Here is a 26,007-nt window from a genome sequence, read left to right as displayed (position 1 = left end):
GGTAAGAGGTTCCTTAAGTATTCCATCATGGATTGGAAGATCTCTCCTGTGGATGGAGCACAGGACGTCGGATCTAAGGGTCTCGCATGAGAAGTAGATGCCAGAAAGCATCCAGCAGGAGTAACCATCTCTGAAGATTCCCCAATCTCCATCATCGTCATCAAATCCTTCTTCGGGTTGTCAACCGCCTCTTCTATTCGTGCTACCTCAATCGGATCTTTTTCAGAGCATCCCTCGATGCTCATCTCTAATGCCGTCTCCATCGACGCCCTATCAACCAAAACTTCTCCTAAAGAATCTTGCATCGTGGCTTCCAATGGTAGGACCGTGGGCTCAATGGTAGGAGTGGCATGTTCTTCTTCTCCGATCACGAATCCTGTTTCAGCAATCGAAACCACGACCTGCCTCCTACGAGCTAGAATTTGCTCAAGTCTCTTCATGCTCTGTGAATCCATTTTGTCTCCAGGAATCATGATGAGTAATCAGTACAAAAAATATCTGTGGCTACTTCTGCCTCCTACGAGCTAGAATTTACTCAAGTCTCTTCATGCGCTGTGAATCCATTTTGCCCTCAGGAATCATGATAAATAATCATTACAAAAAAGATCTGTGGCTATCTCTGCAGATTTGTGGCTATCTCTGCCTTCAAAATATAAATTTAAATGAGGAAGAAAATGAGAAGCCACCGTAAAGTGATTAAAACCTCGAAGAGACCATCGTCTGAGTGGTGCTATCAGTTATGCCTGTCCGCATTAGTCGCATTAGGATGATGTTACCTGCTTTAAATGCAGAAGGTAGGCATGAAGGCAGAAGCATGTAGCATTGGATCTGAAGTACTTTTGAAGTACTCCTTTCTCCTGATCCTTAGACTCAGGAGTAGGGAGTTAGTATTACAGTGATTACCGTGAGTGCCTCGGATCAGTGCTATATCATAACACATGTCAAGCTCTCATATCATCAACACGATCGCTGGCCGCCGTATGAGCTGAGGAGTCCATCTCCATAATGAGCTGAGGTATCTCCGAGGTCTGACCTATGTACTGCTCAGCCGACTTATCTCTTCAAATGTATGCGACAGCTGTCTATCCCAAATAGATAAGATTTGACGTAACTATCATTCCTGATCTCATGAAGTGATTAAGGACTGAATTATCTCATCCAGTTTGGCATTTTCAACGGCTCGACAATCTCAGGATCGTGTAATCTCATAGTCAATAACCTAGCTATCCGACATCTTTCTATATAAACAATCAGAATCTTGAGGACCCAGATAAGTCAAATCAAATCTCTCTCAGAGAATTCGTTGTTGTTCTTTTGTTCTATGCTTTTCTGACTTGAGCATCGAAGAGTCCTCACCGAAGCTACAACCTCCGATTTGGGACTTGTTTTGTAGGTCACTCCAATGCCAGCATCCCTGCATGAAGATCAGGTGTCCATTTTTCGGTCTAGATTGATTTCAGCAGCAATATATATGATATCCTGAATAATATATGTAACTTCCTAATATCTTATATGACTTCCTATGAATGTATATAACATCCTAAACAATATATATAACTTTCTGTGAATATATATAATATCTTGAAGAATAATATAGCTTCTAATGCCTTATATGACTTTTTGTGAATATATATGATATCTTGAACAATATATATAGCTTTTTGATGCTTTATATGACTTCCTATCAATATATATGACTTTCTGTCATATATATCTGTAAGCCATCCTAGAGTTTGGATGCCGCAAGGGATTTTTGGCACACGGACAATGCTGAGTTAGCATTCAGTTGCAACACCCTATGTGGGAGCCCCACAACAACTTGCTAACAACCTCTCAACAACCCACTACTCTCATTTAAATGATTATAAATGGCCTAACAAACTCTTCTCTATAAAAAGGAAAGAGGAGGGGAAGAAAGGAAGGATTTGGATCTTAACTCTTGAACATTATCTTTACTGCTGCTGCCCCATCGAAAAACCCCCATCTCTTTCTCCGATACAAGCAGACTTTCTTTGTAGGTGATTGGAGTCCTACTTGGTGCTTGCCTAGTCCAACAAAGCGGCAATCCAAGCTGTCTTATCCTGTCACATTTTATCAGAGAGGCACAGCAACAAGGCCATATATCATCGACACAAGAAATGAATAGCTGCTCGGCATGTGTAAATAGTATACAACCTTATTCTCCTGGATCTTGCGTCATGGTGTCCTTCTCTATCTTGATCTATTTTGGACTTGGTCAATAGTGAGCTCGAAAAATTACGTTAATATTTTCATTTATTTTCTATTATAATGACAAATGCAAATCATTATTTTGTTGATATACAAACTAGAGTCGAAACCATGGTTTAATAATGATTGTGATAGCTAGCATTAAAATTGCCTTTATAATAGTCAACAAAGGGATCTATATATTATGTTAAATATATTAATAATGATTATTTAAATAACAAACTTAATTTGTAAACTCCGTTAAATAACAGTTGTACGTAATTTGACTATTACCCCATGAGAATGGCCATTACTTCATTATGAACAAATGTTCTTTAAGGAAAAAAAAGAAAAGAAAAAGAACAATGGTTTATTTGTATTGTATTTTTTTTAAAAAATTCCAAATTCAAATTTTATACCGGTTTTATTTCAAAAAATTTTAAAACATATCAAAAACAATAATCATGGATAACGTAAGATATGCTTTGGACCACGGCACTATCATTCTTTTATTATTCTCTATTATTTTTTATTGTAACGGTTACATGGATCATCATGGCTCCGGTGAGAGTCTGTTATAATTAGATAAATCTGCTATAGAGATCTTGGTTAAAAGGCTAAATAACAATTGTTTATTTTGATATAAAACAAGAATCTTAATGGAGTCCCCTTACCCTCTAAGCTCATACAGAGTTCCAACCCTTTCCGACTCAGGAGTGAACTGGCAAGGACACTTCAAATACGACCACTGTCCATACACATCCTGTGACGAAGCTGGATCAATACACCATCTCCATCACCATGGAGTAATCTCATCATTGCATCAGGACTCATCCTCTGCAATGATATAAATAAAGCATATCTCGAAGCTGCCAACCATGCCTATCAAAATATATTAAAAAAAAACCTGACTTTTTTACACCATTTTTCAAAACTCACAATCATACACTGAGTACAATCAGTTGCTTTCTTTTCAGAAAGATAACCCCCACTACGAAGAGACCATCTCAAATAATCTGCGTCTCTACTCAAAGCCACAACTTTTGTTGTTGATCAGTTTCAAAATATATAATACGGAGGTGCTATTCCTTTTTTCACGTTTCTCACACAAATATATAAATTAATTTCAAATGGAAACTTCATTTAAGCAGAAAAGACCAAGCTGCTTCCCCTTTCATTGGCCGCTATAAGGGGGCTTTCAATCCCTCTCACTAGTTTATTAGTTTTGGAAGGGTTAGTGGGTGGCTCCATCTCCACGATGTCACATGCTTTTACGTACCTAACACGTTCGAAGTTGGAAATGGGAGTCTAGATGGTACAATCTTCAAATTTAAGAAGCACTCATAATCTTTAGCACTTTAGATGTTCCCTTAAGGTGCAAGATTTGCTTCTGGAATTTTTCTTTTGCAAGTTTTTCGAGTTGTAGTCAAGTTCTAAGAGCTTCCACAAATTTCAGTAAATATAAAAACTCTATGATACTATGAGTATCATCTTACTCCCCTATCTTTGATGGTAGTAATTAAATAGAATTGAAGGTTTTGAGTTCCATTTGTGAGAGTTTGTGGTATGATGTGATTCGTAGTAACTTTCATGCAACTCGAAGGCTCTTCTTCTTCTAGCTTAGCTTTGAAAGGCACTACGTGAAGCTGTTGCTACATTGGTGGATTTATTGAAATATCCAATTGAAGAATGTGCAACTCTAGTTGGATTCGGTTAGTAAGACTCTACCTAGCTATTCTAATTTTCTTGTTTAAATTTTGCATTCAAGTTAGCTTTAATTTTTATTTTTTTTCTTGTTTTCTTACTTTTACATTAGTGTTCTAGATGAATTAATTTTCTAGTAATTTTCTTCTTTTTCTTGCTTCAATTATTATTATAAAAATCTAAAATATTACTTTGTCTTAATTCCCCTCCAGAATTAGAGAGGCCTTGTTCAGGGGTCCTAGGATGTTTATTCTAGCATTATTGCATACCCCTGGTTGTCTCTTTCTTCGATGCATCCCTTCCACAACCCATTTAGGTTAACCTTTTTGATTCCACGCTCACACATTAACCTTACACAGCCAGATTCCCCAGTCGTTACTAGAACCGGCCTACATCAGACTCACTCTCCAAAAGAAGAAGGCAAATAGATTTATGATAATATCACTATTGTTGTAGACCGTCACGTCGGCCTCAGCTGACTATATGGCCGAGGTAAGCAAGAGTCAGCCATAATCATCTTTAAACTCAGTTCGGATCTCTGTCAGAACTGTGGTACTCTCAAGTCAGCCCAAACCGACCTCCAGCTATGATGCACAGTAGTCTTCGTTGACTAATCTTACGTCTCTTTTAATTCAGAAAAGTCTAGATAAGAAAGAATATCTCCATAATCGGATCATTCTTCGAATGAAAATAACTCTCCACTAGTCTAATCTACACGTAATAATCGAAAACTGGTCAGACTCCATGATGTGTACGACTCAACTCCCCTTCTACAAATAGAAGGACACAAAGATCCCCAAGAGACTTGTTTTGCAAGTCCAGCTCTAGCACCCAGGAGAGCTCTACCTCATCTCCAGTCGAGGACTTCATCTCATCTCCAATCGGAGACCCTTTCACCTCATCCTCAGATGAGGACAGTTTCACCTCATCCTCAGATGAGGAAGCTTCTACCTTATCTTCAGATGAGGACAATTCCACCTCATCCCCAGATGAGGATATTTCTACCTCTATCTAGCCAAGGGCTCAATCTTATTCCCAGATGAGGATATTTTCACCTTATCTCCAGTTGAGGATCCTTTCACCTCATTCCATCTGAGAACACTTTCATCTCATCTCCAGTCGAAGACTCCTCCACCTCATCTTCTGACAAAGATCCCTTCACTATACCTTTTTTTGGAGAGATAAAGTCCGACCTCACCGACTTAGGTTTTGGCCACAACGGCTATTATAGCACAAATATTATTGAGTCTCTATTAGATGTCTTGGGCATGCATTAATCATGAAGCACTCAACCATGAATCCATTTGTAGGATGCTTTAGAGAGTCCTTTTTTTAACAAAACATACCTTCAATGAACAAAAAAGATAGTATATGGAAAGAACATAAGAAATTGGAGGAAAACAGGTTAAAGAGAGAAGTGGGTTGTTAAGGGTTACAAGAAATGGGAGGAAAGGGTCATGTGAAGTTGAGTAGCTTGACTACTTCCATGGTAAAAACAAAACTCTTCATGGTTTACAACACCAATACCTTCTATCGAACTCACACAACATCTAGGAGGTGCTTGGTTGAGGAAAATTGAGATCTGGAATGGGAATTGGAATGGGTGAATCCTATTCTAATCGCTTGGTTAGAGAGAGTCCCATTCCGATTCTAATTTCGGAGTAGAATGAGAATGACCCAATCTACCTAAAACTCAATCTCTACTCTCTCTTATAGATTCAAATTTTTATTTCGATTCTGATTTCAGTTATGAATCAACAGCTTCGAAGGATTTAGTCATTCCGATTCTCATTTTGATTTCAGTCTTGAACCAAGCAGCCCCCTATTATTTTTTGAGTAAATGCTCACATATCCTTTTTTTCCATATGCTCTCATAGCCATAACAAATTGACCCTATTCCAATCTTTGTTTACCTGATACATATTCCTGATCCCAACCTAATGATTGATACAAACTTACTTTACTCTTGACATTTGATATGCAAATTGAAGGCTTTTGAACTTAATTTCTACATGAGAATTATTCTAATGAAACAAGCTATTGTGGGAGTAACCCATTAACTAAGTCAATTATTTCCATGGGAGTGTCCAAAGCAACTTGATGATGCCACATCATATGTAGGTTTAGAATCTTGACCCCATGCCCCTTTCAAATCATCAACTCAACCAATCATTCGGGTGAAGCCTGCAGGTTAGTGGAAAGATTCTCTCTAAATAAATGGCTAGAATATAGCCTAACGGCCTGGAGAATCAGACCTAATAAACCTATAGATTTCGGTTAATAACTTATAGCTGAACCTTTAAATAAAAGAAGTATGAAGGAAATCCTCAGGTAAGGGAGAGCTAATTCACCAAAAAGTAAACGAGATGGAGAGGGGCAGAGTATTCTGCCCTTCGACATCCTCTCTCTCCTTTCTCTCTATTATTTCAAGCTTCGACTGATTTAAGTATCGGAGGAACCTCCATCAGAACATCTCCGATGAGTGTGAATTTTTCTTGCAGATTGCCTTCAATATCCTGAATCCTCGACGGTGCCTATCTCTAGCCATACAACCATTTTTCAAAATCTTACATCATCAAATTGATGCTAAAAGAAGGGTCAAGCCTCTTTTTAGAAAGAGAGGAGAGAATATGGAGCAAACAAGAGCACAGAACCTAGTAATCTATCTACCATAGCCAGAGTAGTGCTATCCATGGTCCGTTCATTACAACCTCCAGCCATATTAAATCCGCCACTACTTGATGTCCTAACTTACCACATCTAGATATTGATCGGTGCTGTGTAGCAACTCCAACAGGTGACGGAGCAGCAACAATAGCGGATGGAGCCAAATCTCTAAATGGCTCCCTCCCATTGTAGCCTACGATCTCACTCTCAGAGCCTGAAATCTACCTCCTGACAATACTCCAATCATTCCCCTACTTTCACAACTCTCTCCTCCTCCCGTCGGATCTTGAGGGAGGAGGCATACTCGAGAAGCTCTTCCTCTACTGGCAATTTGATCTTGGCCTACTCCCCTATTTTCAGGAGATCTCGGTAAGAAGAAAAGCTTAAGAAGAAAGTCCAAGATATCAACCACCACCTTGATGAAATCTAGAATAGGCCTCATTGGAGCAACGAGGGGCTCTGCTTCAATTCCGAACCACCATTCTCCTAAATCATCATAGGTGAACCAATCCCAAGTCGATTTAAGGTACCTCAATTAGAGCCGTATGATGGCTCTACGAATCTCCTTGATCATCTATAGGGTTACAGAACTCTCATGATGTTATAGGGCACCTCAGACGTGCTTCTTTGCCTTGCTTTTCTGACAACCCTCAAAAAGTCAACATGAGCATGGTACTCAGGACTCTAGCTAGGGTCTATTCATTTATTCGAATAGCTCAGCAAGCTATTTATTACTCATTTTGGCAACAGCTGAGCTTAACTGAAAAATTTTGATAGCCTTTTCTTTCTCCAATAAAAGGAGGGCGAGTTATTGTGCGACTATGTTGCATGATTCAACGCCATCATGCTCGAGGTGCGCAACCTCAATGAGTCAATGGCAATATCGGTACTCAAATGAGGGTTACAAAATGAGCACCTCATCTTCTCCCTCGACAAGAATTTCCTATGAGACTATGCTGATCTACTGATTCGAGTCTGAAAGTACATCCAGATGCAAGAAACATGGATGGTGTGCAAGTAGATGGAAAAAAAGAAAACTTTCGGCAAGAAGAGGGATTGAAAAGATCCTCAAGCAACCTGAGCCAAAAGGAAGTCTTTCCAACCATCGAAAAGCTATAGGTCCAGAAGGTCATCCCATAGTTTCAACAACTATACCCCTATGTCCATTCCTCGATTATCGATCCTAATGAAAATTGAGGATTAGAGGTATCTATGGTGACCCAAGCCAATGAAGGCCCCTTTGAATAGGAGAAGCAAGAGAAAGTGCTACTGCTTCTATCATGATCATGATTATGACACCAAGGGATGCCACCAACTCAAGGATGAGATCGAGGCCTTGATTCAGAGAGACTATCTTAACAAATACATTTGGGAGCAGCGAAACTAAACATCCGATTAGAAAAATAATGGCAACTGACTGACGATTGATGTCATCAATGCCATCTCTACCCCCATTGGTGGCATGGGGAGTGGGAGACTAAATTAAAGAAGAAAAGAAGATGGTGTTTAGGGGGCATTATTTTCTTTTTTGATAATGATTTTTGAGAGGAGTACATTCCTCACAATGGCACCATCATCTTATTATTGATGATAGCAAGCCATAATGTAAATACAATTTTAGCTCATAATGAAAGTTTGACTGACATCTTATTTTATAATACACTTTGAAGGATAAAATTGCCAGCCCAAGGAAGGCAAGAATAGAGCCAAGATGAAGTCAAACGAGGCTCGGCCCCAATGATAGTGCCTTCAAGGTAGTCTCAAAAAGCTCCTAAAGCTCATGACAATCCAACGAGGAGTCAACCCCAAACCAACCAAGGGAACCAAGTCCCTTATTGGATCCCTTATGTGGACAAGGCCTCGAATCTCCCAAGGCTTAGGGATTGAAGGTGGCTCGATATCCAAGAAAAGGTGAAAAGCTCTCCAAGACTTTCTAGAATCTAAAGGTCCTATCGATGCAAAGATCCAAGGATACTCGAGCTGATGTCTTATCCTGTGAGGCCACATGGCACTTCCTACCATCAAGCAAGCCAAAGCGTAAGCCATGATGATGAAGACGAAGGGGCTAATTCTTTGAAGACCCCACATGGCCAACTGAAGCTGACAAGAGCTAACCCTCCAGAGACCCTATATGACTCACTGAAGCCAATAGGAACTAACCCTCTGGCGATCCCACACAGCCCACTGAAGCTGACAGGAGCTAACCCTCCAAAGACCGCACATGGCCCATTAAAGTCAAGAGGAGATAACCCTCAGGAGACCCTGCATTGCTAGTGCGAGCCGGTGACAATGACAGTAAAGGGGCTAACCCTTCACAGACCCCACCATGAAGAAGAAGAAACTCTAGAAGACACTAGAAGAAAATATTAATGAAGAAATACTTCATTCAAAAGGTTCATACATATTCTAGAGAAAGTTATTACAAGTCAATTTCATCTAAGCAAGCCTCATTACAACAAAGAAAAAGAAGATACAAGGTTCGGGCTCAAGGGCTCCCATGGGCTCAACCGGCATCCTTGGAAGAAGAATCGAACACCACTCAATGCCATTCTCGACAATCCACACAAAGCAGAGCTCTTTTCTAATGGTCGCTAGCCCCCGTTAAAGGATTTTGGGGTTGGCATAACTGGTTTTCCTACGAAAACTAGTCCATCTCCCAAATATTCCTCTAAAGAGGGTCAGAAGGCTACCTTGGGGGAGGCAAAAAATGACCCTCTAGAAAGGTCCAAGATCTGTTTAGGAAAGATAATGCATCACCAATCCTCAGGTGATCATTATTGTAGCTCTGCGGTCGGAGTGATGGAACTTTCCAACACCTCCCATACCAAAGTGGGATGCTTATTAATGCGTTCCCTCAAAACACTCTGCGATTGGCTAGAGGAGGAAGAAGATTCTCCTAGATAGATGAAAACTCCAACGATCCTTTGAAGCTAGACAAGACAACACCACCACGATATTGTAGAAAATAATCAGGACAAGATCAGCCTGGAGCAGTAGAATGTCTATTTATAAAGAAAGAATAGGTCTGAGTATATTCAAACACCCCACTGATCGCGTGATAAATATCACCGTCCAATAGACCTCAGAGACTATGCCTCCTAGAGAAAAGAGCACCAATGGTCCTTTCCAATATACCATCCTTATTGGATGGTATTGGCACTAAAGGCAGAACCCTATTAAGCCTTTAGATTGTATGGATTCTTCACTGTGCAACCCCTGAGGTAGATCAATTTTTTTGATCTGCAAAAGATGATATGACACCCATTAACATCTAGCATCTGACACACAAATAAGTCTATAATTTTCAAAAATTTGTCCGCTACATACTGACAAAGTGAGCACTTTGGATAAGGTCAAGGCAGATCTTAGATCGGGCATGAAAACTGACCCAATCGATCCATCCGAGCCATTCAAGTCTTTGACCATGATGAAAACTAATCAGCACAAACATCACAAAGAAGCAAAAGACTTCATATGAAAGGTAAACGTAATGAAAATATATTTTTTATTAATCAAAAAAATTTATTTATAGGATTTTGCCAAAAAGAAGGCACCAAAAGAAAATATAAAAAGAAAGAAGAATTCATCTTCATCTAAAGAAAATATCCCAACCTCTTCATTACTATTTTCGGGGAGAAGGCGTCTCTAGTCTAACTTCAAGACCATCCACTACAAATATGCCTTGCAGTTTTAGAAGCCCTAGATGAAAACAGCCGAAGATGCCTTGATGATTTCATCCTTAAAATCTACCAAGGCCTTGTACTCCTCAATGATCTAAACATGACCTCGATAGAAATCCTTATTGTAGCCTCGGCAAATCTCTCTTTGCTCCCAGGCAAAGAAGGATCTGTCTCAAGCCTTGCTGACTCGCTTGACCTCCCAGGGGGGAGCAGGGCCTGGTCCAAAAGAAAAAGAGCCTGAAGCAACTCCGATGTAATCAATGCGATAGCTTGCAGTAGCTTGACCACAACCAACTCATCCCTAATCCCCATTAGGGAGTACAACAGATCAAGAGCAGAAAGCTCTGATTGGGTGCTCCTCGCCCTATTGGACGAGGACTCCCCACCCACTTGGATAAGGACTCCCTACCCAAAGAGCTCATCTTCTTCTTTGCTACCAATTTGATGGATGACATCGATGACTTCATTGCTTCAAGACAAAGAAGAGAGAATCTTTCTTCGATGGCTACAGTGACAAAAGAGTAACTAGAAGTTGGATGGTAAAAAATCTAACAGGATGGATGATCTATTTATATAGAATATCGATGGTATGAATTTGGCCATTGAATTATTAGATCTTGCCATTTGGCCAATCTTAGAGCAACAGATCTTATGGCTCTTCATTGCACCCTTCTCCAATCAAGCCACATGAGACAACCTACAAACTATGCATTGGAACTTACCACCACCTACCATGTGACAAGTCCCAGTGAGTTCAGGGGCAATCTCCAAATTGTTTTCTCTCCAAAGTGACATTCCATGACCCCTCAAGCTTCCTCCCTAGTAATGACAGCATGCATCATGAAATGATGCATCATTAATCCCCAAAAGCTCTTTCCTCCAAGTGCAATAATGCGAATGCATCTTAGAGAGAACTAGATCAGCAATTCGACTACCAAGGTAATTATTTCCTTCGTCTGAAGTTGAAAGGCCACTTCAAACTTGAAAGTTGAGCGCAAGTATTGTGGGAGTAACCCACCAACTAAGTCAACTATTTTCAAGGAAGTGTCCAAAGTGACTTGACGAAGCCATACCATATGCGAGCTCAGGATCTTGACCCTATGCCCATTTCAAATCATCAACTTGACTGATCATCTGAATGAAGTCTACAGATTGATGGGAAGATTTTTCTCCAAATGAATGGCTAGCATGTGGCCTAACAGTCTGAATAATTAGGCCTAACAAACTTACATATTTTAGCTAACAGTCTATGGCTAAATCTCTAGATAAAAGAGGTATGAAGGGAACTCTCAGGTGAGAAAGAGCTAACTCACCAAAAAGTAAGCGAAATGGAGAGGAGAAGAGCATTCTGCCCCTCGACACTCTCTTTCTTCTTTCTCTCTACTATTTTCAAGCTTAGACTGACTTAAGCATCAGAGAATCTCCCACCAAAATATCTTCGGTAAGTATGGACTTTTCTTGTAGGTTCTTTTCAATATCTTGAATCCTCAATGTTACCCATCTCCTGCCACATCAATAATCTTTTAGAGTCTTGCAGCAACATAGGCCTTTAGATAAGAATCATGAAGTCAATGTTTGCCTTTCACCTCAATAAATCAAAAAAAATTATGACATTATAAATCATATGTATGTTTCATTTTCTCTAAAAAGTCACATTTATATTACGTCATTTGTTGTATTAAGCTATGCCATACTAGCATTGTATCTGCGCTTTGGTCGCTAATTAGAGCTGATAGTTTTTTTTTTTTTGAAAAAAAAGGTGAAAGGGAGAAGGTATCCTCTCATTTTTATTGAGTGGTGAACGGTATTTATGATGGATGATTGAAGAGTTTGGCCATCTTTGTGATGGCCTCAAAATTACTATATTTAAGATTGTCAGTCACATGTGTTGAGCCAACATAGAGGATGGTAACCACAGTAGCCTACAACATGATCAGTCTAATGTCTTTGTGTACCAGGCCAGAATTTTTTAACTTGTTGGATATGTTCTGATTCACTAATGAGGGCCGATAGTAGCTGCACCTTTTTCTTTTGATTTGTGATTGATATAATAATTTTTTATTTCATTTGGGAAGGAATAATACATCAAATAAATAGGGCAAAGAATGATACATCAAGAATACTAAGCTGTGTATATTACATATTTAGTAGATCTTGAATTTGTTCAGACCCCAACTCAAAAGGCCATGAAAATACATCAACAAGAATCAGCTATACTAATAGATTCTTATTGCGGCAGATTCCCGACTCTGACCAGAGGTGTTGGAGTGAGGCGAAGCTTGCAAGGATGGTGGTGACCAAAACTACAAAATAAGTCCCTATCTGGGGATGATTCTGGTGGGAATCCTCTGATGCTTAACTCAAAAATCTAAAACAGATGGAAAGGAGTGTGCGAGAGAGCTGTATACCTTAGGAGTCTTTTGATTGCCTCTATTTATAAAGATGGAAGCCGTAAGAGAAAAAAATTGTGGAAGAGCTTTCTACCTCCGTTGAGCATACCCTCGAAACTCTCAAAATTATCGCTCTAATTTTCATGAATTTGACGGGTGGTGTCACCTCATCCAGCCACTTCCATTAATGATCCCAATCGGAGTTCCTGAGATCTGACAATTGATGTGACCTTATTTCACGCGTGGTTAGCCATTTTTCTTAATGGCTATCATTTGAGTATTTGAGATTCGGAAGTTGACGTAATCTTATCTTACACGTGGCTAGTCGCTTTCCTTAATGGTATGATTTGAAAGGGCCATATAAGAGCTTTTCGTCAACCTTCCTAAGCATGGCAACCGAAGTAAGGAGCAGGGGGAATGTGCCTCAACGTGCCCACCATATGTATTGTTGAACAAGGAGAATTGATGGTGGATGCCTAGGTCAGAGCTGATGTAGGGGTCGGGACCTCAAACCTTGGGTAGTGTCTCATATTTGGAGATCATTTTGATGACAAAAGTGGCGGTCAACATGAGAATCAGCAACCAGATACTTCTGATGAAGGGGTCGAACACCAGTGTCGGGGTCGGCAGCCGAAGTCGGGGGTCGGCAACTAATGTAAGGGTCAATGGCCGATGCATGGATCGATGGCCAATGCATAGGTCAATCATGACTAAAGTTTGCTCATGTCTTCAGATTGTGTACCAAAGTTCTACCCCCAACAATTCTCATCTTTTTAAACATAAACAAATTTTATCTATGTTTTTCCTTAAAGAGCTTATATAAGAGAAAAAGGAGGTATAATGCTCCAAGAGAAGTGATAGATATTGTTGCTGTAGGAATCAGCGTGATCAAGGTGCTGAGTTGGGTGGGCCACTGAAGTGCTCCAACTATTGACTGTTTAGATTAAGAAGGTGGGCTAAGAATTGCTACTTATCCCTACAAAGGTCGTTCAGAGGCTACCGTGCTCGGATGGTGATGACTCCGATACCTATGGCTCCTGAGATGGCATTGAATGATTGAGACCTTGCTTAAACTTTCACTACGATATAAGATCTGACTTGAAACAATAAAAATAGAAAAGTCTTTTTATCGGAGAGTATTTGATGGGATCCTTCGATGCTTAAATTAAATTAACCAATTTTCAAAGAACAGTAGAGATGTTGTGAAAGTGGCAAAGTGACAATATAAAGGAATAAAAGGGCGCTTCTTGAGCTCGAGAGCACTTGGAGGATCCTCCGCGAGTTGTTTATAAAAGCAAGGGGCGGCAACCATTACCTAGAAAATTGAGGGTACAGATTGACCATTTCTTGGTAATAGATCGCACCTCCCACAAATCACTCCTGGGCATTCTAATTGCGCATTTCACTCGTTCATCATGTGGTGTGAAAACCATTCGTGATCATGGCAGAGTTATCGCTAGTTAGAGGGAAAGCTTAAAATTTGAGGGACTATTTGTGCACCTCTGAGATTAGCCACATGACAAGTTTTGATTAGTTGGTCCGAGGCTTCACGGCAATCTCTCATTGGATGGTTCATTACGTCGGCTATGACCGGTTCCGAGACTAACCAAGGACCATTTATCTAATGTATATAGTTTGCTTAATGGCTTTCAACCAGCTTTTTTTTATGAGCAACAGCTTCACAAATCCTCTTAAGGACAAAAAGAATGTTGCAATTTTATCTGTCTTGAACAAAAGCCTCCCTCGTACCCCAAAAAAAAACAAACAAAAAACAAAAAACAAAACAAAACAAAAAACAAAAGCCTCCCGCTTGAATCCAAGAAATAAACACCCATCAACCATAGAATCTTTCTCAGAAAAAACACACGCACACTTGGAATCAAATATCTGTTATTAGCTACCGCATCATCAGAATCCATGCCTCCATCATCAACGTAAAGACTTGTTACGTAATGAATGCACGTGGAGTCAGACATGCATGGGACACCCGGCCCCCATGTGAACATGTGCGGTTCCTTCAGATCATATGCCTTCTCTCCCTCACCCCTCCATAAAAAAGAGAAGAGCATGCCTGCCCCCTGCCTTCTCTGCCTTGGGGACCACCATATATACTCTGAAACACCTCCCTCATCACCCATACAAATGCAGCCAAGTGATAGAGAGATCTTTAGGAGTGGTACAAGTATATAACAGACTTCATGGGGAATCTTAGAGAGATCTTTAATTTAGGAGTAATACAAGTAGTATATAACAGACTTCATTGGGAATCTTAGAGAGATCTTTAGGAGTAATACAAGTATACAGCAGACTTCATGGGGAAACTTAGTTACCACTGGCTCAGTTGTGGCACAAACGCTATTTAATTTTTACTGTATTCGGATGATTCTCTTCCCGCATACTTTTCATTAAAAATATCTAAGATAGATTAGGATTTTTGTAGGAAGGGGAAAAACAATCATATTTATTTTTTGATATATATATACATACACACACACACATATGCATATATACATACACACATACATATATGTGTGTGTACACACGTCCATACATACATACAATCACAAATGTGTGTGTGTGTGTGTAAGGTGGCCATTGCATCTCTATCTTTAAATAAATTCACAAGTCCTTTTTGATTTGTGAATAACCAAGCATTAAATCTATGCCCCGAACTTCATTCCAGAAACCATCTTTCTAGATTAAGATTTATGCAGGTTAAAGGGAGGATACTTTTGAAATTGCAAAATAGTAGACAGTCATTTTTTTAAAGTCATTTCTTGCTATTAATCCATATTTTAACCATTTTACTCAAGCAGCTATAGGCTTTCTTCTGATCTATTCCTCTCGTTAGAGTATGTCGAATAAAAATATAACCATAGAGAGCACTCTACAATACTCAATGGATATACTTTAGTAATTGAAAGCACATATTCTATACGTTGCTACACAATACAAATTCTTAGTGATCTTCTCCTTCCATTTCTTTTTTCAAATAATTGTTAGTAAAACCTAGAACAAATTATGCTTTAAAATATATATGACCTATTTTTCTTACTACAATGGAGTAAGAAGATCTTTTTTGCAAAATTCTCAAAACAAAATGAAGTTCTTAACAAATGGCCTTGGCTGCATACAAATGAAACTAATGTAGATGAGATTTATCAATGCAAACATGTGGGTAGCACACCTCAAAATAGATCTTCCTGTCCTCTATGTTAAGTCCATGCCAGATGAGTGGTTACAATATCCTTTTCTATCAGGATCATTTTGACTGGTTATGTGCATTCAATTTTGGACAAGCCTAGCCTTCCAACCGATGTTTAGCCAATTGGCTTACACCACTTTTTTAAAGAAAAGAACTATTTCCTTTTGTGATATAGAAAGATGGGAAAGCTCATCAAAGCATTTCATTGAGCAAGGTGGAAAGGCTCATCAAGAAGAGGCAAAGGACATGGATAACGAGACAAAGGATATCAAACCGTAGGAAAGGGGCATGCTCCTGCATTGTTTGGGAATCCTGCAAATTTAATTATGTTTGGCCCCATGCTACGTACTGGAGGTAATTGTAACATGATGCATCCTAGTTAAGGGACCACAAACCTAAGGTCAAACCTAGCATCGAATGCTACGAATTCAAGACAAGCCTGCATTAGTTATTAAAACATAACAAGTACTTGGATCCTTGCATTGCTAACTCAACACCCACAGAGCATCTTGATAAACTTTGCCTTACATAATAAATAACTTGTAGACAATGTCATTGAAAGCATATTCAGACTACTATCCATCCACCTTTTTTCTACTTAAAATATGAAATCAAAATAGCCATTATTTGATCAAACGGATCTTCATAAGCTAAAGAACAAGCAAGGTGATTCCCACTAAGAAGGGAACCCCTCAGATAAGCTCCACCCATATTACCAGCCGCAACTTTTATATGGATACTCCCATGGATCGATTCTTAAATTATTTTTAAGTATATTATTCTTTATTCATGTTTCTCTGTCATCGACTTTGCAATATTCTAAATGAAAAATTCTATTCAGCAGTCAAAACAAAAGGAGACCAAGCTTGGTTCCCCTATCATTGGCTGCTCAAAGGAAGCTTTCTATTTCATCTCATTATTTATGAGCTTTGGGAGAGTCGGTGGGTTGCTCCATCCCTGTGATGTCACACCTAACACATCCAAATCTAAAACAAGATGGTCCAGAGAATATTACCCCATTTTTTATTCACAAAGCAGGACGGGGGGGCAAGGGGCACATTGAGTTTTGACAAAATAAGAATAAATATAGTATAATTATTGTGCGATGTAAGCATAACATCATTTCAATTCTCTCCCATTTAATTACTTTCAAAAAATGCCTCATTTATTAGGCAACTTTTACCCAGGTAGGATATCGTGGGTAGGTTGTGAAGGGCAAGTTGCAAGGTGGTAAGTGCATTTGTGAACATGGTTAGGGATTTGAATGGATTAGTCACTTAGAAAATTCAATTTTTTAATAACATCATATTGATTTTGTTTATCTTTCTATTCATTTCGTGTGTCTTGTGGTAGGTGCTGGGGCTAGGGTAGCTTAACAGGTCTCTCATTATGTTGTTGATAACTCTTTATATATTTTAATCCCATGAATCGGAAAATCTTTCACCTAAGTAGAGCCTAGCAATTGAAATAGTAAGCTAGCCATTCAACTTTTTGATTTTTTTTCTATGTGGCAAAAAATTTAGACATGATATCAAAGTGAACATGTTCCATGACCTATATGAATTAGAGAAAACTACAGCATGGGCCTCCTTGGGCTAACCATGAGTTTATCATGATATTTTTAATTAAATTTATAGTATTTATATATTTAGATCGTTAGATCGATGAGTATATTGGGGCTTAAAATGAAGAAAGTGTGTGAGGATCTATATGGATATATATTTAATCCCATATCAGCTATGCACTAGATAGATCTTATATATTTATATAAGACTAAGAAATCTAAATAATTAATACCTTCTGACTAGCTTTTTGTATGAGGTACTGAGTTATTACATAGGTCAATAAGTTTCAAGATTGCGGAAGCATGAAAGTGAGATTTGAAAGAGACTTTTTGTTTCAATTGTAACGAACAAGACATGTAGCCGGCCCAAAAAAGGTAATGGAATAAGATTAAGACTTCTTGCACTATTCCTGATTAAAGAAGGGGAGAGTTGGCTACAGATTCTTTCATTTGAACCTATCATTTAATCTTATAATAAGAGTCATTTTGTTTTCTGAAATTGATAGGATTAAAAAAACTTATCTCCACTGTCAATGTGTCATTAACAATATTTAGCGATTAATGTAGCATAAGTTAATGTCTTGAACGACTTGACCAAAGCAGTCCCTCTAGTATTTAAAATATTTTTTGCTTGAATTAGAAGACTTGTGGACCATTAAGCTTTCTCCTCCTGGAAATATCGATTCTATGTTATTTTACTCGAGGTGACCTATTTTATGTGTTTTGGTTGATGAAGAAGTGTTTGTTCTAGTGACTTGATGGTTACTATTTTTGAATTTTTTTGATAACAAATGATGTACATGATGTATTTGTTAATGAAAATATCTACTATTGTTTGAATTCAATACTAAATACGATCTCATGATATTATTACTTTAATGAATGACTAATGTATTCAATCCACCCCACCGTCCATACAAAAAATCAAATGTTATATTGAATAATCTAATCAATAAAGGGATTTACTATGATGCTTCTTTATATTATTTTATTAGAAAATGAGGAGTCATTTTGACCGTCTGATAGAATAAAAAATTTAAAATATGTTGTCATTAATAGGTTACCCATCTCTTCATCTTTTTATCATTTTTATTAGAAAGAAAAAAATATTATATTATTTTTTTTACTAGTTACCAACCTCTCTATTTTGTTATTTTCGAAAAAAATAATATTTTTTATTATATTTTATTATTTTTCTCTCTGTCTATCTTTCTCAAATCCTTTTCAGATTCTCTTTTAACAAACTTTCTCCGTAGATTTTTTTTGTAGATTTTTTAGCTTATCTTAGATTGTATGTTGACAACCTTGGTGGCCAAATGATGGTAGAGGATAGAAAGGCAAGGTCAGCTCTGTGGACTTAGGTGGCTATGTGGATGGGCGAGTCTGGTGCAGTAGAGGACGGATTGGATATTGGGGTGACTGGTAGAGACAACAACCTCAATGTTGGAGGTGGTAGAGTCCATAGTAGTATTGTCACAGAAAAAGACAATAGAGATCACGACACAGACATCAAAGAGATAGAGGGTTTAGTAGGGGTCATTGGAGGAGTTGGATGAAGAGGAGAGCTCAAGGATAGGATGCCAAGAAACAAGGGTAGCAGCTTCGATGAAGGTGGAGGCAGGGTCAAGGTTGCCGAATGTATGGGGTTTGGAGTCTAAGTGCCTCCTCTAGGTAGTCATTCATGATAATGAGGATGAAAGGATAAAGAGGGAAGGCACTAGAGAGGAACGCAGAGTGCAAAAACAGTACAATGGTGAGGCATTGTAGACTCTTTGAGAATGAGAATGACCAATAGAGAACGAAGAGAAGAAGAGAAGAAGAGAAAAGAAGAAGGGCAAGAATGAGCCTCCAAGGAAAAGCCCCTCAACTTCCAAAAAAAAATTATTGCTAGTTATTTGATCTCGCTTGTTTACGGTAAGCCAGTACTCCAAGAGCCCAGAAACATATATTTAGAGCAAATTTTTAAGCCACATTCTGATTAAAACTTCATTCTTCTAGTCAATTCTTGTTTGAAATTAATTTTTTAAAAAATAAAACTAGTAAAAGTTTATGGACAAATACTTGTGTAAAAAAATATATATATAATCAATGTTGCACGATAACTTGATTATTAAGACCAGCTAAAAATAAAAATCTGAGCTAATTATATTTTTAGTCCTTCAAATTTAGATTGGATTTTTAATAAATCCCTAAATTTTAAAAAACTCAAATTTGACCCTAACTTTCTCTCAGCTATTTTAATTTGGTCCTTTCTCCTGTTCCAGTCATTTTCTCTCACTAAAAGATTTTGCTTGTATTAACAAGTGATTACATTGCAAAAACCATTTAGATAGATGATTATATGGTCAATTGGTAATGATCTAACATATGCATGATGGTGTAGTATAATAGATGATTTTTATTTTTGATGGTGCGGAGTATGAGTTATGGCATAGTATATAGATGATGATGTGGTATATGGATGATGATATCATGACATCTGCTATTAAATTATTCTGTCAAAAAGCATATTATCGTTGAATGTCATATTATCATCCATATGCTACATTATCACCCACATGCTATGCCATTGCCTATATATCATAAATTATATTTTTTATTCTTGAAGTTTCACAAATATTTTTACATGATCTTTATAGTTTAAAAATCTCTAATTATGTTTCTTGATTTTCAAATGTGATTTAATGTATCTTTTCTAATCTAGTGGTGGATAGATGATGATTCTAAAGTGGGAGAAATTGTTATATATATTTAAAAAGTCAAAGATGCTGTATTCAGAACAAAGAGGCTAGGGTTGGATATGGAGATGATCCTAAAGTATATTAGGTTCGGAGATCTAAAGATCGCTGCCATGGCTATAGTGACAATGGTGGAGAAAAATGCATGCGTGGTGTTTATAATTTTGCTGTCATCAAGTTCGCTATCTTATCTAGTTTTTTGCTGAAAAAAATAGATCAGTATTCGTAAACATGCGATTAAGGATACGAGACATTTACTCCAACTGAAGTAGAATGAAAAAGTCAAGAGAATAAATAAATTAAAATAAAAATTATTTTTTTATCCCCTTTTGCTTTTCATATTAGAATACTTCATGATTAAAACAGAGAGGAATAGAAAACCCGCACACCTAGAAACCCGCCCCCTTGTAATAAACCAGCCACTTGGTAATGCAAAATAAATCACTCCGCTTGTATCCAACGAGAAGAAAAATTGACACCTCAACATCAGAAGGATGTGGCATTCTAGTGGATAAAATCAAAAAAGCCAAATGCAGCATGGCAACAAATACTGAGAAACTCTCACTTTGACACATATACTATGATTTAACTGAATGAACTTCATCTCCTTGGTTGTAATTGCCACCCTTGTAATAGTGATCAGATTGGCTTCTATATCAATCCACAATCTCTCATTGAGCACAACTGAAAAAAAAAAAAAATCCAAGGTGAAATGAGTGCAACAAATGTTATAAGGTGAGGATGACACATCAGAAACTGTACAAAAATAACTCAGCAAGTAGTCATTGAACAACTTTGTAATATAAATATCTAAACAACTATAATCTAATCATAATCAAAAACATTGTAATATGTGTATACTTATTGCATTTAATTCAATAAAATTGATACTATTGAGACATAAAACTATCAAAATATAAATAGATTGATGATAGTAATTTATGTAAGAAAATTATTGTATTACATTGAACCCATATGTAAAAGTTTTGACACTAATTGATTATTACACATCATGTTCTTTGTGACAAAAAAGTTTTATGACAAAACATATTGATTCAAAAAACAAAATTGCACTCTTGAGAAGTCAATCATTTAACAATCAAATGAATCCATTGTTGAGATCTCATGTTCTTATAAAACCAAGTTGCAATGTCAAATATTTATGCAAATAATGCACATCAAATAACTTAAATCAAATATTTAAAAAAAAAAAAAGCTAAAATCCAAAAGTCTAATTTAGGGATGGTAAAAAGTGATCTAATCTATCAACATGATCAGTATTGGACCTGCAATAATCAGATTTAGGCTTAGACTAAATAATTTCGGATCATAAAGAAGTTGATCCATTTAAACTATCCAATAATAATCATATTAGGTTCAGATTCCAAACCTCTCATCCATTTAACCTATTTAATCTATTTAATACTCAAATTGAGTCAGTGTATTTGCCATCCTAACTTCTTGAAAAAAAAAAAAGAATAATTAATGCGTCAGAATGGGATACACCAGCCACACACACTTTTGACCCTCTCTCTCTCTCTCTCTCTCTTTGTTACAGTAGCTACCACGTCATTCAAAACAAATAAAAAAAAAAAACAAGTCACTGATTCATTGGTCCATGCACATCTCCGATTCTGTCTCTCTCCCATCTTCTTCTTCTTCTTCTTCTTCTTCTTTTTTCTTTTTTTTTTTAAAATTCTCTCTCTCCTTTATTGGACTTCCACTCCCAAATAAACATGAACCTCCTTAATCTAAAGTGATGAACACAACTATCATAGAAATTAATAAAAACTTGACCACGGACCTTCCATCAAGTTACGTTGCACTCACAACAAACAATAATATTGGAGGATAAATACAAAATTTTAAAAAAAAGTAAGCATTAAATGATTCAAAATAAACACAAATCTTCTTAGAGAAAACAAAAATCTGATCTACTCGAGTCTAGCCAAATCTAACTCATATCATATATATTAGTGTATGTCTGAAAATCCCTGCAGGCATGTATTTAGTCGCACATTGGTTATGCCTAGATAAATCTTGGATACTTATAGAAGGTTAATAAATCCAAATAATGCCTTTTGTCTAATTTTTTAGGCAAGATTTTGGATTATCACAAATGATATTAGAGTGGATCTAGTTCATGGCTTATGTAGACTAGAGAACACTAAAATACAAATTTTTTTGGATTGATTACATACATATCAAGGTATTTATAATTGAAACAGTAGTAATTATAATTGTATTTCAATGAATTTGGACCTTTAACAAGAACACTAGAGCTTTGATGAAAGGCCCTCCCCAAACACACATACACACGCGCTATCTTATATTTCAATTCAGGAGTAACTTTTCAACCATAAGTGTCATTGCTTAATGGAGTTGTTCAAGATCCACTTGCTACTAATGTCTACTATGGAAGAAATTCTTGTATAGGCTTAGTCTACAATAAATGCTGTAGGCTAAGCTAATAAAAATGAAGATCAGAGTCATATTATGATTGATGGACGATTGAAAATTGAATTGAGATCGTAATCAATAAGATCATCAAAAATTTATTGTAGACTAAATCTATACAAATTTCTCCTATCATGGCTAAGATTTCTTAAATGTTGCTCTTATTCTAGTATGGCATCCTCCAATTCAAGAATTTAATGACTTTGACAAATAAATACCTGCCAAACAACCTGTCACCACATAATCAAATATCTGTTAGCAAACGCACCTTCGTCACTTCTACCAAAAAAAAAAAAAACAAACGCACCTCCGGCACGTATGCCTTCCACCATCAACGCAGAAGGCTCTTCGGTCATAAATCAACGCACGTGCAAGAAGACGCCCTGGAAGGACACTCCCACTTGGAATTGTGACGTTCCCTCGTATCCAGCCTTTCCTGCCCTCTCGAATCTATAACGAGACAAAAACCTTGGTCCCACGCCTCCCCCCCCCTCCCCACCGGACCAAGTGTGACCGGCCATGCCCCATATTAACCCACCCAAGAGTGAAAAGAGAGAAACCTTAGGAAACGGTGAGTAAGAAAGTATCCAACAACTGTAATGGGGAAATCTCGTGATGTTTCTAGCTTAGTAGTTGCGACACTGACGTCCCCAGAATCTCATTAAGCTCAAAAATTCTCCTTGACCTACCCCTCCACTTCCCATTCCATCTCATGCCACCTAATAAAAGGTTCATTAAAGCTGACACAAGGTAAAGTCCCAAAGTAAACGGTAAATGGACCTCGGTCATGTGTAGCACTTTCAATTCCCGTACAGAATGCATCTCATACCGACACGTTACCCAACCGTATCCGGCACCACATAAAATTTCCCCCTTTCCTTTTTCAATTGCAATTAGTGGCAATAAGAATAACATGTGAAAACAACATCACAACAATGCCATGGTGTGAACTGAAATTATAATCCATACACCAAACCTCACCTCACCCTACTTGAGATTTTTTTTTTTTTTTTACTTTCCCTTCTTCAGAATTGTACAAGATAAAATAAAACAAAAGAAGAAAGGTAGTAAGAGAAGGAAAGCCCTTTCAGCGCCCAAGGAAATGTACACTCACTCTCAGTTACATATTTACATCCCAAAAAAACGACCCATTCTACCAAAAAAAAAAAAAAAAAAAAGTAATAACGACCCATCATTCCCACCCTGACAGACCGCCACGTGGCACCACGCCGAGCCGCCGGCCCCCCACTCATCCCTAGTCCGCCTCCCTCCCCCGCGCGGCCGTTCTCGGCTGCCGTAACAGCTCGATCAGCTCCTCCGCCTACAATTTTCATTCACGATAAAATCAAAAATCGATCACCCAAAGACCAAAAAATATACAAATAAAGCCATAATAATAGAGTAGAATTTTTTAAAAAAGTATTAATGTAAAAAAAGATATTTTATTTTAATTAAAGAATAAATAAATAAATTACTTTGTTTTTGGCTCGGGTGGTGCCGGACTGGGAGAGGGCGACGAGGGGCGGGATGGCGCCCTCGCGGGAGACCATCGCCCGGTAGGCGACGCTTTCCTCGCAGATCTGGCGAAGCGCCAGCGTCGCGATCTCCTTCTGGCGCTGGGTGCCGACTTCGACCATCTCCACGAGCACCGGGATCCCCCCCTCCTCCACCGCCGCCGCCCGCCCCTCCGCCACCGCCACCAGGGAGTTCAGCACGTACGCCGCCTTGTCCACCATCCCGGACTCCGGATCCGCCATCAGCTCCAGAAGCGGCCGCATGACCCCCTCCTTGACGGCCCGGTTCTTGTTCTCCCGGGTGGTGCACAGCGAGTAGAGCGCCGTCGAGGCGTCCTTCTTCCCGCGCGGGCCCCCGGTCTCGAGGAGGTGGACGAGATGGGGGATCGCGCCGGAGCGGCCGATGGCAATCTTGTGCTCCTCCACATCGGAGAGGCGGAGGAGGGCGATGGCGGCGTTCTCGCGGGCGGCGGGGGTGCCGGTCCTGAGGGCACGGACGAGGGGCCGGATGGCGCCGGCGGCGGCGATGGGGTCCTTGTTCTCGTCGCAGAGGCAGAGGTTGAGGATCGCGGTGACGCCGTGCTCCTGAAGATGGGGATCCGGGTGGGAGAGGAGGGCGACGAGGGGACGGACGGCGCCGGCGCGGGCGATCTTGAGGCGGTTCTCCGGGTTGTGCTTGGCCAGGAGGCGGAGCATCATGGCCGCGTGGAGCTGGGTTTCGACGGGGGCGGAGGGGGACTCTAAATCGGAGATGAGGCCGCGTACGACCTCGTCGGAGTAGTCGGTGGCGCAGGACATGAGGAGGCGGTGGAGGGCAGCGCCGCCGTTGGGGGCGGAGCCGGCGGAGGAGGGGAACTCGCCGGAGCGGTCGCTGTTGCAGTCGCTGAAGGCGCCGGAGGAGTCACCGCCGTCGCTGAAGGAGCGGCCCATGTACCTATAGTTCGCGAGGCTTGCAGTCTCCATCCAAATCTTCTATCCACAGTGGGAAGAGGAGAGAAGAAAAGAGGGTGCTTTGCGTTCGAGAACGGGGATGGGGGAATATAAGAAGAAAGAAATAAGATCGGGGGAGAGCTGACACGTGCGAGGGGCCGAGCCGTACGGAATCTCAGTGGCGTGCGCACGTGGGGAGGAGCGGACGCGTGGGATGGGTGGTTGGGTGGTTGGATGGTGGTGGGCTTCTTCCGTTAGCAAGTGAGAAAAGATGAGGGGACAGGAACGGCAGCCGGGTCTTGGGGCAAATCTTCAGCTTTTTCAGTGACAAGATATCCTCTCCCTTTCTTTCTCTCATTCTTCGCCCAGGATTTTCTGAGATTACTATTCTGATCTTGCTGCTGTGCTTTTTCTGTTGGTTTTTTTTTTTTTTTGATTTTCTAGTTTTAGATTTTGTAGGTTGATCGAAGGTTTTTCACGGTTGAAAAGAAAAATTGAGGAATTGAAATATGGGAAGATGAAAGGAGCAAAAGAATAGAATATTTTATTTTAATAATTTTTATGGATCTTTTTAGTTATATCATAAAGTTGTATTTGGTAATTGACAATCTATCCAGATTGTTGGCAATATAAAGTGAATCGGTCAGATTACTGTGTTAATATATTTGGCTATTTAGATTAAAATTTATTTGATAATATTATAAAAAAATTAAATAAAATTATTTTTTAAAAAAATCATACAAAATCCATCTTCGACCCTTGCTCCCGACGGCTCTCATCCTTCCCTTCAGCTCTGAACTCTCCCATACTCTCGCCGCCCTCGACCGTCTCCCCTCCTGTGCCCTTGTCATCTCTAGCTATGCCACACTTCTACACCGGCATCAACCTCTCTTTCCTCATCTCTATCATCCCTGTCTCCTTCTCTTGTCATGCATATTTTAAAAATTTAA

The 26,007-nt window shown here is 39.0% G+C and overlaps 1 protein-coding gene across 1 annotated transcript; it reads right to left on the bottom strand.

The window, feature by feature from the left end:
• Positions 1 to 23,695: 23,695 nt before the first annotated feature.
• Positions 23,696 to 25,156, bottom strand: LOC105057935 (uncharacterized). Its single transcript, XM_010940658.4, has 2 exons — positions 24,089 to 25,156; positions 23,696 to 23,934 (listed from the first exon to the last, which is right to left on the bottom strand). Exons 1-2 carry the CDS (start codon positions 25,088 to 25,090, stop codon positions 23,869 to 23,871), a joined length of 1,068 nt encoding a protein of 355 aa, XP_010938960.1. The 5' UTR covers positions 25,091 to 25,156; the 3' UTR covers positions 23,696 to 23,868.
• Between the last annotated feature and the right edge of the window lie 851 nt (positions 25,157 to 26,007).

This window comes from Elaeis guineensis, chromosome 15 (genome assembly GCF_000442705.2).
Source record: "Elaeis guineensis isolate ETL-2024a chromosome 15, EG11, whole genome shotgun sequence".
Lineage (NCBI taxonomy): Eukaryota > Viridiplantae > Streptophyta > Magnoliopsida > Arecales > Arecaceae > Elaeis > Elaeis guineensis.
This window is presented reverse-complemented; position numbering and strand designations above follow the sequence as displayed.

What these genes read in the sequence shown, in the direction of transcription:
- LOC105057935 (XM_010940658.4), bottom strand. Translation starts at nt 25,090, where the DNA reads ATGGAGACTGCAAGCCTCGCGAACTATAGGTACATGGGCCGCTCCTTC. An exon ending in CCACCCGAGCCAAAAACAAA is followed by an intron (nt 23,935 to 24,088) that starts GTAATTTATTTA and finishes TGAAAATTGTAG; the next exon opens with GCGGAGGAGCTGATCGAGCT.